General features: G+C 37.1%; 1 protein-coding gene across 3 annotated transcripts in view; it reads right to left on the bottom strand.

The window, feature by feature from the left end:
* LOC122808127 (uromodulin-like) overlaps nucleotides 1-15696 on the bottom strand; it is a 322838-nt gene that overhangs the window by 41874 nt on the left and 265268 nt on the right. For all 3 annotated transcript variants that reach the window (XM_044079092.1, XM_044079094.1, XM_044079093.1), the window contains one exon: nucleotides 9865-9985. In XM_044079092.1, the coding sequence (XP_043935027.1) occupies nucleotides 9865-9985 (121 nt within the window). The remainder of the gene's footprint in view (nucleotides 1-9864; nucleotides 9986-15696) is intronic.

Raw genomic sequence — 15696 nt, 5'->3', positions numbered from 1 at the left:
GGTATCCATTTGTATTGCATATGAATGTCCCTCTCCAGTGTCAATGGTGAGGATTCAGGCACCTTGATTACTGGCCCAGTGGGGGTCATCAGGTCACCAAAGCAATGGACAAGGGCAAAATGGTCCATACTGCCTACCCTGATCCTGCCAAGGCAGTCACCATAATACCCACTCAGGCATAGTAGACAAACCCACAAAATTAGGTATATATGCCCCCAATGTCACCCACAGCATAGTCAGCTGGCTCAAAGATAAGACCCAAGAAGTTAAGAAAGTAAGTCCACCTACACAAAAAGGCAAGTCACTAGAAGAATCCTTCAAGACTCTGTGCTGGTCAACTCCTTTTTGGTATGTACTTCTCTTAAGTCAAGGCTAACAAAGTGTCTTTCTCTGACCAAGTCTTCACACGAGTGCAAGCTATGCATAGTCAAAGAATTCTCTTAAGACACACATACCCTCCAAGAAGGTAAGAGACCAAAAACTGGTGCCAGAGCCATGGTTTAAAATTCAATACCAAGAAATGCGTAAATATACTTTGGAAAGATAGCTACTCTGGAAACTACTACACCGACTGATAATGCACCTTTAAGAGTAGGCACAAAATTCAGGGTTTTGGAAATAAAGACAGTAATATGGCTTCTGACCAGCAGGCATCTACAACAGTAAGGGAATCATTCTATATTTCACAGATTATAAGTAAGGGTATGACATCTTGGTCCAAGGATGTCATTGTACTCAGCCTTCATCAGACCAAGCACTGAGTGTAACACCCCCTTCAGTGTGTACCTAACCGTACATATACAACTTAAGCATCCACAGAGGTTCCTCTCAAAAATATAGAGCATAAATATATCTTACACTGACTGCATCAAAGCCCTATTACTGTACTGTCACCTACAGAATGATGACAGGCAATCAATGCCAAAGCCTGTAAAGTACCCCCTGATCCTGTTCTGATGGGCCTGTTGCACATCTGGAAATCAAATGGCATCTGAATTACCCAATCTAGTGCGTCTCTCAGCCTACCCCTTCTCTGGAACTGGCCTCCCATCTATGTGAAACTAATTATTTTAGAAAAGAATTCTAAGCGCAACTTGGACCAGTGTAAGTGGAAATCACAAGTTTACCTATAGTCTTGCACATATATTTCTCAGACAGAAGTAGCCTGTAAATGCTTGACCACCCATGCCTAACAAACGTATTACCCTTAAAATAACCATAGGGTATCAGAATTTGTCAGATACACTTGGGAAGCATGGTTAGACTTAAGGCCCCCCTGGGACTGTTAGCCTAGCAGTCACCTATAAAACCTTTAACAACTCATAGCCTTAATCATCTGTGCTAACTACCACTATGGCACGAAATCAAAATAAAAAAAATTGTGGAATGGATGGCAAACATATGAAACTGAATTAAAACTAAATTATTGCATTCAACAAGTATGTCTTCTATTGACACAAGACATATTAAATGTTCAGGTCTGCCTAAGATGTACTCTATCTATAGGGGAAAAAAGGACTAAACACATACTCCAATGGTTCAAATTATATTAAAAAAGGGACAAATGTTACTCAGAGAATAAAGGTCAATGTGCAACTTCTGAAGAGAATATGTTAAGAAAAGAATATGGTAAGAAAACACAAAATTCAGCAAAGTTAAGAAAAGTAGTAAAAATGAATCCAAATAATCAGGCGAAGAGGTAACCAGGGCATACAAACTATAAGTTCCTTTTCAATGAAAAATATATCCAGTAAACTTGTAGAAACATAAAACAAGATTTATTTGGTGCACACACAGTAAGCGCTTTCACAGTGGCTTCTTCAGACGGTTAAAATTTGAAGCAGCTCATTAGTCTGGTTTATATAGCATGTGATCGAGCTCATAAATCAATTAAGCATTTAAAGAGACAATGTTGCTAAAACCATTCACAAAATGTTAAGTCACTATGGCTATAAAAATAGTATTTATGATGGCTCAGTCATATTAGCCATGGTGATGTATATATGACATCTCAAATAACATAGTTCTGATGTCTAAACAGTAAAATAAACGAACATTGTACTTATATTTGATAAGAAGCACATAATTCAATAGTTATACGCATCCTAAACAAATTTGCTTATACTGAAATAGCAGCAGTTAACATAAAAACATTGCTTTAGCTCATATTATAAGCTAATCAGAGCTGTGCTAAATAAGGAAAAATCCATTAATTCTGCACAAACTGACAGTATAGTATCTAAGCAGCAAGAGATACCCAATGGAATCTCCATTGATACTAATAAGTATTAATAAAGCAGCTCAAGGACTACTAATATAGATTTAAATGTATAGTAAGTAAAATATAAAGTATGCAACAAAGCAACAAATGTAGCTATGTTCCCATATACAATCGAATAGTATATGAATATCTCTAATACATCTGCTAAGAGTGTGGTCTAGAGCTAAAAACATCCAGTTACTTGCAACTTAAACATCCAATATTAGCAATGTTAGGCTGCTGATTATACTAAACTAGGCATTTAAAATCTACTATGTTAAAATATATGAATAACAACCCATAACTTTCGAAAGTATTATCGCCTAATCAAATGCAATAAAACCATATTCATAAATCATACTTGCATTATAGGCCATGAAGCATTTTGATCTGTTAGTTGTCATTGAGTAACCCAATTTATCCCCAGTATAATTATGGGCATTATATAATGTCTTTTGATTTATAATGCCCAGAATGTCAGTGAAATTACTGTGGGTATGGTGTCATTATTTTTGACCATGTTAGATCATTTTTGACGGTTTTGATAATTTTCATGACTGGACTTGGTTTTTGCATAGAAATTTATCTATGTGTAGGTTTGCAGTTTTGTTGACCATTAGATTAGTTAAGCATATGCAACTTTAGCTATACCATTTAAATATGTTCTTAAATCTACAATGTCTATAATGCAAGTATGATTTATGAATATGGTTTTATTGCATTTGATTAGGCGATAATACTTTCGATAACTTCTATAGTTAAATTCTGTTTCTGGGTAGAAGGTTACCACCGACCCTATGTATAGGTTCGTAGTTCTTGCCAGTAATTGGATTACTTAAGTATATGTGACTATAGATATGTTTTTTTAGGTGTAATGCATCTCAGTTATGGGTAGTTATTCATATATTTTAACATAGTAGATTTTAAATGCCTAGTTTAGTATAATCAGCAGCCTAACATTGCTAATATTGGATGTTTAAGTTGCAAGTAACTGGATGTTTTTAGCTCTAGACCACACTCTTAGCAGATGTATTAGAGATATTCATATACTATTCGATTGTATATGGGAACATAGCTACATTTTGTTGCTTTGTTGCATACTTTATATTTTACTTAATATACATTTAAATCTATATTAGTAGTCCTTGAGCTGCTTTATTAATACTTATTAGTATCAATGGAGATTCCATTGGGTATCTCTTGCTGCTTAGATACTATGCTGTCAGTTTGTGCAGAATTAATGGATTTTTCCTTATTTAGCACAGCTCTGATTAGCTTATAATATGAGCTAAAGCAATGTTTTTATGTTAACTGCTGCTATTTCAGTATAAGCAAATTTGTTTAGGATGAAGAACGCCAAAAAATAACTAACACAAATAATCAACCTGAATGAAAGATGAAACTCAGTAAATAGCGTAACCAGTAGTTTAATACCCGCTTTCGTAAAAACTTCTTCAGAATACAAAAAGACCATGATTCAATGCATTTAAATACCCAAACAATTAACAAGCAATTACTTAATTAAAATCAATCAAACTGGTTATTTAAAAAAACACATTCTATTTTTTAAAAAAACCAAAAAGAATCAATTCCCTTATTCACTTGTAGTTTCCTATGTTTTAAAAAACATTTGATGTTGATATAATCATTGAGACCAGGGAACTTATCCGATTTGAGTTTCATCTTTCATTCAGGTTGATTATTTAAATTTGTTTAGGATGCGTATAACTATTGAATTATGTGCTTCTTATCAAATATAAGTACAATGTTCGTTTATTTTACTGTTTAGACATCAGAACTATGTTATTTGAGATGTCATATATACATCACCATGGCTAATATGACTGAGCCATCATAAATACTATTTTTATAGCCATAGTGACTTAACATTTTGTGAATGGTTTTAGCAACATTGTCTCTTTAAATGCTTAATTGATTTATGAGCTCGATCACATGCTATATAAACCAGACTAATGAGCTGCTTCAAATTTTAACAGTCTGAAGAAGCCACTGTGAAAGCGCTTACTGTGTGTGCACCAAATAAATCTTGTTTTATGTTTCTACAAGTTTACTGGATATATTTTTCATTGAAAAGGAACTTATAGTTTGTATGCCCTGGTTACCTCTTCGCCTGATTATTTGGATTCATTTTTACTATTTTTCTGGAGGTTACGGAGAGGTATTTGCATCGCTGGGAACATTGTTACTACTGGTTGCCAAAGTTAAGAAAAGGAAGAGGAACAGAAAAGCAAAGTAGAAGCAATGAATTTGTCACTGTTCATTCCTGATTTTCAGTCACTGTGGAGCTTGTATATTGACATGAGCACATACACCTCCTCCAGGTACTCCGACTTCTCCCACCTCCCAAAAAAGAAGCTGGAGACTATTAAAAATTACATTTTCAATAGTTTTACCCTTGAGTTTGTGGCATGGGTCATTGCTGAAAATACCCAAGGACTAATCCTTTACCCTCAACAGATAAAAGTTAAAAGCATAGAATGTAAAACATGCAGAAAACAGAGCAATTCAGAAATAGATATGAAGCATTTGGAAAAAAAGTTGGGAGTCACAGAATTGAGACCTGGATATTTGTTATTAGGAAGCAGTTAAAAGGTTTTTATTTTTAACAAACCAACTTTTAACCAAGAATGCTTTTAATGGAGCTCTACCCATATTAATGTGCTTTACCAACCCAAACTTCCAGTTTTTTATTTAACAGTGGTCCATACTCATCCTAAACATCAAATCGCTTAAGCCTCTTTTCTATTTGTTTAACATACCATAGGGCATATTACAAAGTGTTAAACACACAAATGATTTTCTGAAATATCCCCCCAGTCCTCTCCTTCATACTTTGCTCAGCATCCTCTGCGATGCATTATTTTGTATGCCTTACTCTTGTTTAAACTTGGTATATACCCTATTTTCTTAATGTTAACTCATGACAACTGGGTGATACATTCAGGTGTTTCTGCAGTTACACTCTGCTGATACCTCTAGGCATCAAGTATTGCTATGCTACATACAAAGTACTAAAATATTTCATTTAAAGTTTACACAATAGCAAACACAACTGTCTTAGTATAGTATAAGACCTCTGCCTGCTGTCTAGTGCAGGCAAAGAAACATTAATTGTTCATATAATACTTTTATATTGTTATAAATATTAGGTTTTGCTAAATATCTCAACAGCGTTGTAGCACAGACAGAGCTGCTTAGATTCTTATGAAAACTGTCACCTGAATGAACAAAATGCTGCTGACTGTGTGTGCATCTTCACGGGCAACTGAGATATTGTAAGTTGTTTACAAAATATTGTAAGCTTCGTTACTGGGTTTACTAGGACTCAAAATCCAAACAAAATGTCGGTTTCTGGTGGGACACAGTGCTGCACATTTGTATTGAATCCACTGAGGTCACCCAAAAACTTTATTCAACAAACATTTAGTGCTTTCGCTTGCAACTTACAAGACTTCATCAGAACCAGAACACAAGACCACTTAAAGACTTATCACATACATCACCATTTACATCAGCTGCTTTTAACCAATAAGAATACTTAAACGCAATGAATTCCTCTTAAAGAACCAAGAGCCCAGTTTGAATATTGGTTAACTATTGATCAGAATAGTTCTTTAAATATATATATATATATATATATATATATATATATATATATATATTCTTTAAATATATATATATATATATTTTTTTTTTACGAACACTGGTAATAGCTACCATATTGTTCTTCCCTGGTGGCTTAGTTGCATCCAAAATTAATTGCCATTTGAGTTCATGGTATTCTAAGATTTGCTCCCATTTACCTTCCTTTTGTGTTACGTTTTTTCCAACACAAAATCTCCTAAAATGCATAGAATTCCTTGAGTGTTTATGCAAAGCATTATTCATGTTTTTTTGTTTTTGGTCCCTCAAGTGCTCAAAAACGTTTTAAGTCTATCAGTTTTACCCATGTAAAATCCTTCAAACATTTGTCATAAAGCTATATAATCACCCCAGAAGTATAACAGCTCTATCATAACCTTGGACAACTACAAATGGACTTTCATAAATATACTGGCAGTATCTACAACTGCCACATTTCGCCATTATATTCACTTTCCTATTATCAAGTTTCTCAATTTGTCTACTTCCTTCCTCCAATATATCCTTTATATTTCTGCCACCCCCCCTTTTTTTCTTACACAAAATTGGGTCTGTCTCCATATTTCTTAGTAGACATTTTGCTGTATAATGTTACCTGAATTTTTCCTAATTACACAAAAAACAGATGGATGTGGTTTGTGGTATAAATATGGCACTATTATAGACCAATTCAAATATCTATTACTTCCATTGTTGATGTTCTTTTTCTTACAGACCCCCCCAAAAAAAAGTCTTGAAATTTCTATTCTACTTTTTAATTCCTCTGCTAACACGTTTACCAATCTGAGGGTATCCACGTTAACTTTTTCCACATGTAAACCATTATTTGCATATTGCTACCTCCTTAACTTGATAGAAAAATTCTCCTTCAAAAAAAAAAAAAAAAAGTTACTCCATAACACACAATCATAAAATGCTTTATCAGCCTTATGTTCTTATCACTCACAACAATGTGTGTACACGGTTCTTCTTGAAAAGGGTGACTTACCAAAACTTCAACTATTGTAACAGCCAGACCAAAACAGCAATTATTCACAACAGCAAACTCCCTGAATGGCAAATTTCATCTCCGGGAAACTAACTATTTGGCCACCACTGACTATTGCCTTGGGTAGGGTGTGTGGTGTTGGGGGGTGAAGCTCCCCACTCTGGTGGGCTTTATGTATTATTTGAGTTATTCCAATATGCTGATTTAATTCAATAATTGTTTCCTCAGAGATGGCCAAGTGGTTAGTTTCCTGGAAAATAACATATTTGTAAATTAAACCCACCATATTAGAAAAAAATAAAATACATAAATAAAACCCACTGGAGTGGAGTCTTTGCCCACCACACCCCTACATGTGTGGGGGGACTGCACCCCCAACATCCCCCCACCTAAATATTCCAACTCCAAGATCACAGTATAGTGGAGGAAAGGGCAATAGTCAGTGGTGGCCAAGTGGTTAGTTTCCCCGAGGCAAAATTCACCGTTCCAGGAGTTCAGAAAATCATGTGTGTGTTAATACTCTAATATGCTCCAGGGTATGATGAACAAATATAAAAAAGGGAAAGGCTTAAGCTTTTTGATGTTTAGGATGAATATGGACTAGTGATAAAGAAATCAAAAACTGGAAGTCTGGGTTGGTAAAAGTATATTCCCCATTTTTAACCCAAAAAGTACATCAAGATAAGTGGCACTCCAGAAAAAGCATCATGAGTTATCTTTAAACAAATGAAAAACTGTTAAAAATACAAATTAAAAACCTTTTAAAGAATGAAGTTTCACAGGCTGCTGAGCCAGCAAACCCTAATGGGTCTTTCAGGAATATTCAAAATAAGGGACTAACCTCCAAATATTGGGATTAGCTCCTTGTTTTTTCACCTCTTGGATTTTCCTACAGTCAGCTTTCCCTGGACCTTCCACATATTGCAACTCGTTTTAAATAACTAACCTGTTGAATGTAATGGATTAGAACAAGAACACTCATCCAGCTATCTATTTAACTGAATAAACTAATTCAGACTTCAACAACGCATCTTTATTCCTCCCACAGATAGGGCGTCCGACTGCATCTAGATCTGCTAGCTATTTTATCTAGACTAATCCTTTGTACTCTTTCTTGTTAGTCTTGCCACCCTCTGAGTCATAGGTGGGATACCAGACCTGACTCAATCTTACTGTATTACATTTGTTTGCTGTTCATCTATATAATAGCTATAATGGGTGACGCCTTGCTCTAAACATAATTATCAGATCACATAATGCTACAGCTCTTCTGACTAGATATTAATTTTACAAGTCATGCCAACTGACTCTCTGCAATATGCTTGATGTAAAATGAATAGTGATTATGAAACATTAATTTAGATTTACTGCATATTACAGATAAAAACATGCTTTGCTCTCTGTCCTACTCAAGTGGCACTTCTACAAAATGAATAGATATGGTAAGAACTTTTGATGTAAAATCAAAATGTAGCACTCTGGTTCAACCAATTAAGAAATTCAGTAAACTAAAATATGCACTTCCATTCCAGGTAAAAAAAGTAACTTACCTAGAACAGTACTCAAACATATCTAAGCTGTAAGGACAGTTTTGTTCCAGGTAATAAGTTCCAAATTGGAAATATCAGTGCTTCTGCAGCAGCACCCACTGCTACTCCCCAAACCTGCTGAAAATATTTATCTTAAAAATCAAATTGTTTATTCAAAATATCAAGTATGTCGCAAAAAATTGTTTTTCCTCTGGTTATATTGTTATCCAGTAGAATCCCTTAACTGCTTCTATCCTTGTATTTTGAGGTATGCAGGTATAAAGGAAGATTGCTTACAATAGCTAATTAATGCTTTTCTTGACTTACCATAGGTTCAAATTTTGACATTTTCCAAATGAATTAGATGAATATCTCACAAAAGAAAACAATTTGTGACTTTTGACACCAGTCTAGTATTTTATTTTTCAATATACAAGTTTCAGGAGCAGTTATATGTTCAGTTAGCAAACTGCATCACAAATGCAGCTCTGCTGTGTCCAGGGGTGGGTACAGAAAGGTGGTTTAACTGAACACGGTTTATAAGCAATATCAACAAGTGCACTTTGGTATTGTTAACCAGCTAAACACAAGCTAATATAACTTGGACTTTAGAGTGAAAGTAGGACCAAACACTCCTCAAAAACCTACTAAGAGTGTGCACCCATGACCTACAGTTTGGCAAGGAGTGTATGGGGATGAATATGATAGACGGTAACCTTTCATTCACAGACAAGGATTCATGCACTAATAACCAAAGTTATGAGCCAGAGAGAGACAACAAACTTGAGTTATATGTATTAATGTGAGGCATAAGAGGGGTTTGTAAATGTTTCATTCACAAAATGTGCAGGTCCTCAGCTGTATGAAAAGGAAAATTAGGCTAGCAAAAATTACAAAGGAAATCTATAAATATGATGAAAAGAATGGCGGTTCAAACTATAATAAAAAAACAAAGTATCTGGATTTATGTTCTGGGCGAGAGACAAGAGAGTGATAAATAGCCTTTATGATATGAAAACTACTACCTTGTCGGGGGGGGGTTGGTGGAAACAGAAGTCAGGGGGAAAGCCAGAGTTAAAAGAATGGGACAGAAATTAAACAAAACTAAACAATGTTATTTGCACAAATGTGGAAGGACACTGGCATGCACAAAAAGCAGGATGTTAGATGTCAAGTGAACTGGTCCAAGGGGGGGGGGGGCTTGGAAAACATGACTGCAGAGAAGATGCTGACAGAATAATACAGCCATTGAGTTGACGAAGTGTTGCAGCATGTTCTTAAATGCATAATTTAATATAGTGTCAAATAAGAAATGTCAACATTTACACTAGTTAACAGTAATTTTAAAATTGCTAGCATCAGCAAATGTAGACATGATATCTTCCTTGTGCATGGATACAGATTTTTTCTATTGCGCAACATACCTGATTTTTGTAGATGCTCAGACATCTTCTGGGTTTTCAGCATAATGGGTCCGTAACTTAGTATGGCTTCATATTCTTTCTTTCTGGGCACAGATCGCTTCTTCCGAAACGCATTACAGTCCTAGAAGAAAAAGTAAAGATGTGGCCACTAAAAAAGAAAATCTATGGCTAAACTAGTTATTGCATAGGAAAAGAAAGGCAATTATTCCCTTCCCCTTCTTAGTTTTATGCAATGGAACGCAATCCTTGTACTCTTATACAGAGATATGAAGTCATTTGACTTGGGTGAGGGTTAGTCCATGAGTCAGGTCTTGCTAAAAACAGTCACACTCCGATGTCTGGTGGAAGGATGGACACATGGACACCAGCATCTTAGTATCTGGACGATGGCTGTTGCATGTTTATGCAACATGTTAGTACTTGACAGCTGGCAACTAATACCGGGAAAGCAGGCAGCATTAATCTGACAGAAAACATGGTTGGAGATGCACCACAACAGAAATGTGTCACACTTTCCAACTATCCAGAACACATTTAGTGAAAAACTGTTGAAGGAAGTTGGTGCAACAGCCAGTTATAAACACTAAGGAATGGGCAGCTTTAATTTCTGAAGTGTTCCCATATAATAAACAGTGCTTTGATGACCCTGCTGCACTCCAAGTGGTAACTTATTCTGCAGACTGGGAATACATTCAGTTAGGAACCAGACACCCCCCCCCCCAGTCCCTAATCTGGGTGTTGAGATCCACTGATTTTGCAAAGGAATAGGTGGTCCAATAGAATTAGGTTTTCATTGCTCAAAGACAGACAGGTTACCTAGGAACAAAAACTGAGTATAGAGTTGTGCTAATTTATCATAACGTAAGGATTTAAGGCCTTTAATTTCTTTGGTAAAAATTGTTAGGGACTTGACAGTTAGGAAATGTACTTGCATTTGTGTAGAACAAAAGGAGGCCCTGCAGTCAGTGATGGGTCTGATAACAGAAGATTGGCACATTGACTGTTTCTTAAAGATATTACCTTAGAAACTAACTTGGCCAGACAGAATTTTGTGATCATGCTGGAAACATGATTATTGAAAGAGTGTTGTTCAATTAAATACCCAGGCCTCTTATGACATATGTTTGGAGTGGAGTACCACTTAAAAGTAAAAGCTTTTCTGGTTGAATGCTGCAATTTTCTGCATATAGCTCAAGACATTTCCAGTGCACCAGATATTTGAATATTCCAGCCCTATTCAATGTAGTATCTGTGGATAAGTGAACAGTTCCCAGCTTGCAGTCATCAGTAAATTTGGTCAACTACACTTCAGGGGTATTGGCTCGGATGTCTACAAAATAAAGGCCAAATATGAGGGCCTAGCACTGGTCCTTGTGATACCTTACCAGTTACAGTTTTACATACAGTGAGGGTACCATCAACTTTCACTACTTGGGATTGGTTGGCTAGCCAGCTTGGGATCCAGTAGATAAAATAGAAAAATGTAAACTCAATAACACATGGAGGAATAGTTTCAAAAGCCTTGGCCAGGTCAAGATAATCAGTGCGCACAGACTGACCACTGTCAACAGCTGCTCTAATATTTTCAGAAAAAAGTGTACATGGTTCAGGAGACAGAATCTGACCTTCACAAAACCAGAGTGGGGTACTGATCAGTCAATTTACCCATGTCTGCATAAATGAGTTCTATGATGCATTCCATGGTTTTTCATATATGCCTGGTGAGGCTGAATGGCTGTACACATGTGGGTCTGAGGAGGGGCCATCCTTGTGCAGATGAGTCATAGTGGCCATTCTCCAAGCATCAACCACAACCCTGTGGACAGGCTGAGGTAGAAGAGTTTAGGAACAGGCTCAACTAATCCATACTGACTAATGAGAATTCAGCCTGGTACATTATCTTGTCCCAGAGAAATGTGTTTAGCCTTTAACAAAGATTCTGAGACTTGTGCCAAGGTGATTTCAGGGGAAACAATTTTGAGAGGTAAGTGAGCACAAGTTTTAAGACCTCTCAGCCAATTGGGCACAAATTTCAACAGAATCAGGGACAAGTCAAGAAAAAATCAGGGACAATCAGGGACACAAAATATTAGTGCTATTAACTTGAAACATTGACAGAATCAGAGCATATGAATTAATACACATTTTCTGAAGTAAAAGAAATTTATAACTCTTAATTATTGTCATTATTCATTAAGTGCAATTCACTACCTTTCCTCCAAAAGTCACTAGTTTTAGGAGGGATTAAGAGGGACAGAGTTAAAATTCGAGTCAAAATCAGGGACGTCCCTGAAAATCAGGGACAGCTGAGAGGTATGAACATATGGGTAGATGGAATAAAGCTAGCACCAAATCTATCTGCCAATATATTGGTGGTGACCTTGGGATTGGATTGCATGATACTATATGAATGAGCTAACTGCATTGAACATTGCTTAATTTATTTATATAACTGAAGATTTGCAGTTTCCTTTGCTATTTTACTGACCGTAAAGTTCATACTATGTTTTACAGTTCCCTGCCGAGACATTTCAGTGTGGTCCTAAAATAAGTGGATGGGGTTATCTTGCACATTTTCTAATGTTCCTTATTTTATTGTACAGTTCATTAAAGCAACAGTTCCACCAGAGAGACTTTAATTATATATACAAGTAAATACACTAGAAGGCATTTTATAGTTATAGTGCTTTTAATTAATAGCTTTAGCTTCAGGTACAGATCAAACAAGAAAACACAAATTTGACTTAAATGGTAAGATAAATGCAGTATTTAAAATGTACAACCCTGGATGAAAAACATGGTCCCAAATGTTTAATTTTCAAGCTTCCAGTAGTCCCAAGACTAAGACAGCTGATTGTTTATGTAATATAAAATATTGTTTGGGGGGGGGGGGTCTTAATTAACAAAACCTCTGATTACAACTCAACTTGTCAATGCTGTTTTTTATGATTGAAAAGCCACAACACAATTAAATGAACAATGCTAATAATCCACTTAAGAGCTCAGAAACGTAACAATGGATACTGCTTGAAAAGTGACTAAAACAAGGAATTAGATGAACAATGCTGATAATTCACTTAAGAGCTCCGAGAAATAATGGATACTATAAAACTCAAATCAAGTTATAGCTGTGACTTCAGAGTCAGAAAATAAATAAAAATACAATAAAATGAGAGCCCACTCAAAATTATTTCAACACCTAGGCAGAGCACAAAAAATACTTGAAAATACTAAGTACTGCAACTACAAAAATACATTCAATTAACAGGTTTAACTTCAGATAAAGAACAAACACAAAACTGATTTAAATGTCAAGATAATGGCAGCATTTTAAATGTAGTGTAAATGAACTACCTTGGATGCGAAATGTAGTCCAAATGCTATGTTTTCATGGACGAACAAACTGTTATATAAGGGGAAAGCTTGTGGTGGTTAGGGTCTATGTCTAATCAGTGAAAAAAAAATAACTATCAGATCAAAATGAACTACTCATCACAGACCTTTTTCCTGTCATTACCAAAGATGCAATGGCAAAGGTAAATGCAGCATGAATGGAGAGTTTAAGAGTAGCTCATTTATCAGCATGGTTTTAAGAAGCAACTATTATCTAGAGAAAATTCACACAGACACAATAAGAGCATGCAAACTGCATAGACTTGGTGAGCAGAGATCAGAAACCAATCGCAGATCCTAGAAATGCGAGTCAGATCTTGACTGCAATCCACAGTGCTGCCCTTAAAAGGGAAGGTAGAAGCAAAGGAGACAAATTATGTCAGTGGTATTAGAGTGGTAGACCAAATAGAAAGGGTTATTTACAAAGGTTAATAATAGGTTTAGGAAAGGACACAATTGTGGAGTTGAGTGAGCTTGGACAGAGACATACGGGGGTGATCCAGATTGATAGGCAAGAGCAACCACTAAAGTATAATCTAGTGAAACCCTTCCATCTTTATATCTAATCTACCAGTCTGGGACATGGCTGCAATCTGACATATTCCATATTACATATTTCTACATGGAAACGGTACCACAATGCACATTTATTTCTCTCCTACACAACTCATTGGAGCCAGGGGGTGAGCATTATTTAAACTGAAGGAGCTAATTATAGGTTCATAGGTTCATAGGTTCATACTAGGCTATCTGCCCGAGGGCATTTACAAGCCTAGCCCATAGTTTTGTGGCTTAAGCCACCCCTTTAGTATGGGGAACTATACCCATTATTTTGCTGTGCCTCTGTTGAGCAGTGACACTGAGGTAATCCCTGGGGTATATCTGCGATCTCCCATCCATTGGTCAAGATTTCTCTTGAACAAGGCCAGCGAGGTGCTCTGCCTCACATATACCGGGATTTTATTCCACAGCATAGGAGTCTTTGGGTGATGAATCTATCCCTCCAGCACGCCCTATTAATAGCCGTGTCGAGGTTTAAGTCTCCGCCCTTGTGGCTCTGACGGATCTAGATTTTTGAGGTGAAGCATATTCATCAAATCTGGGTTTGACATGGCCTTGTATGTTAGGCAAAGGTCACCTCTGAGCAAGCTGTGTTTACTGAATAGAGCTGGAGTTCTTCAGTCGGGCAGCAACAGATGTTTGAGACCCTTATCCTTTTGGTGAGGAACTTTTGTGGCCTCTCCAGCTGCTGCAAGTGTCGGGTCAGATACATTCGAATGGGGCATTGTATTCAATCATTGGTCTGATGAGTGATGAGTATAGGGAGACTATGACCTCCCTTGATCTAGATGAGAATCCCTTCATGATAAGGTGGGCAATGTAGAAGGTCTTCCTAACTACTTTAGCTACATGGGTGTCGAATGACAGACTACTATCAACCTGGGTCCCCAGGTCCCTGATAACTTCTTCTGTACTCAGTGGATTGCCACCTATTTGGTAGCTGGTAACCTTGTTTTTCCCGAAGGGTATGACTATGCATTTTTTGGCATTTAACTTTAGGCCATGGCTCTGGCACCAGTTATACGTTTCTGTGAGACCCTTCTGAAGGATATCTGTGTCAGATGTGTTTTCTACTATGGCGCCCAGTTTGCAGTCATCTGCAAACTTTGTCAGCCATAACCCTCCTGTGTTTGCTTGTACTTTGGAAAAGTAGATGCCAAACAAGAGTGGGCCCAGGACTGAGCCCTGTGGTACACCACTTGTGACAGGCTTTGAGTCTGACATGGCGCCAGCAACTCTGACCCTGTGGGTTCTGTCACTCAGCCAGTTTGCAACCCATCTTGTGATGTATGGGTTAACATTTAAGCTGATGAGTTTTTCAATGATACCCGAGTGGGGTATTGTATCAAAGGCCTTAGCCAGATCGAGGTAGGCTGTATGGACTGCCTTTCCCTCATCAATGGCTTTGGTGACTGTTTCAAAAAGTCAACCAAGTTTAGAAGGCATGATCTGCCTTTGACAAAGCCAAACTGGGATGGATCCAAAGTCTGCAAATTCCCTATGTCTTTATTTATGAGGTCCATTATGATCCTCTCCATGGCTTTGCAGATAAGGCTTGTCAAGCTAATGGGGTAATTTCCAGGGTGTGGAGGCACCGCCTTTGTGAAGTGGGACCACAGTTGCAGTGCGCCACCCCTGGGTACATATCCAGAGGTAAGACTATGATTAAACAGCTGTCCTAGCTGTGGGTTTAATTCTCGTTGAGTTCGGTGGAGCACACAGCCGGGGACACCATCAGGTCCCATGGATGCTGTGTTATTTGCTTTGGAGAGAGCAGTTCTCATTTGGTCGTTGGAGATGTTTGGGGGGCTGCAATCGCTTGGTATAGATATCTCTCCTTTTGCTGTGGGGGGGGTGAAGTTTGCACTGAACCTGTCA

Source organism: Protopterus annectens, chromosome 8.part0, assembly GCF_019279795.1.
Source record: "Protopterus annectens isolate FY-2018-M chromosome 8.part0, PAN1.0, whole genome shotgun sequence".
Taxonomy (NCBI): Eukaryota; Metazoa; Chordata; order Ceratodontiformes; family Protopteridae; genus Protopterus; species Protopterus annectens.
The sequence above is the reverse complement of the archived record's forward strand: the minus strand, read 5'-3'. Positions and strand labels throughout refer to the sequence as shown.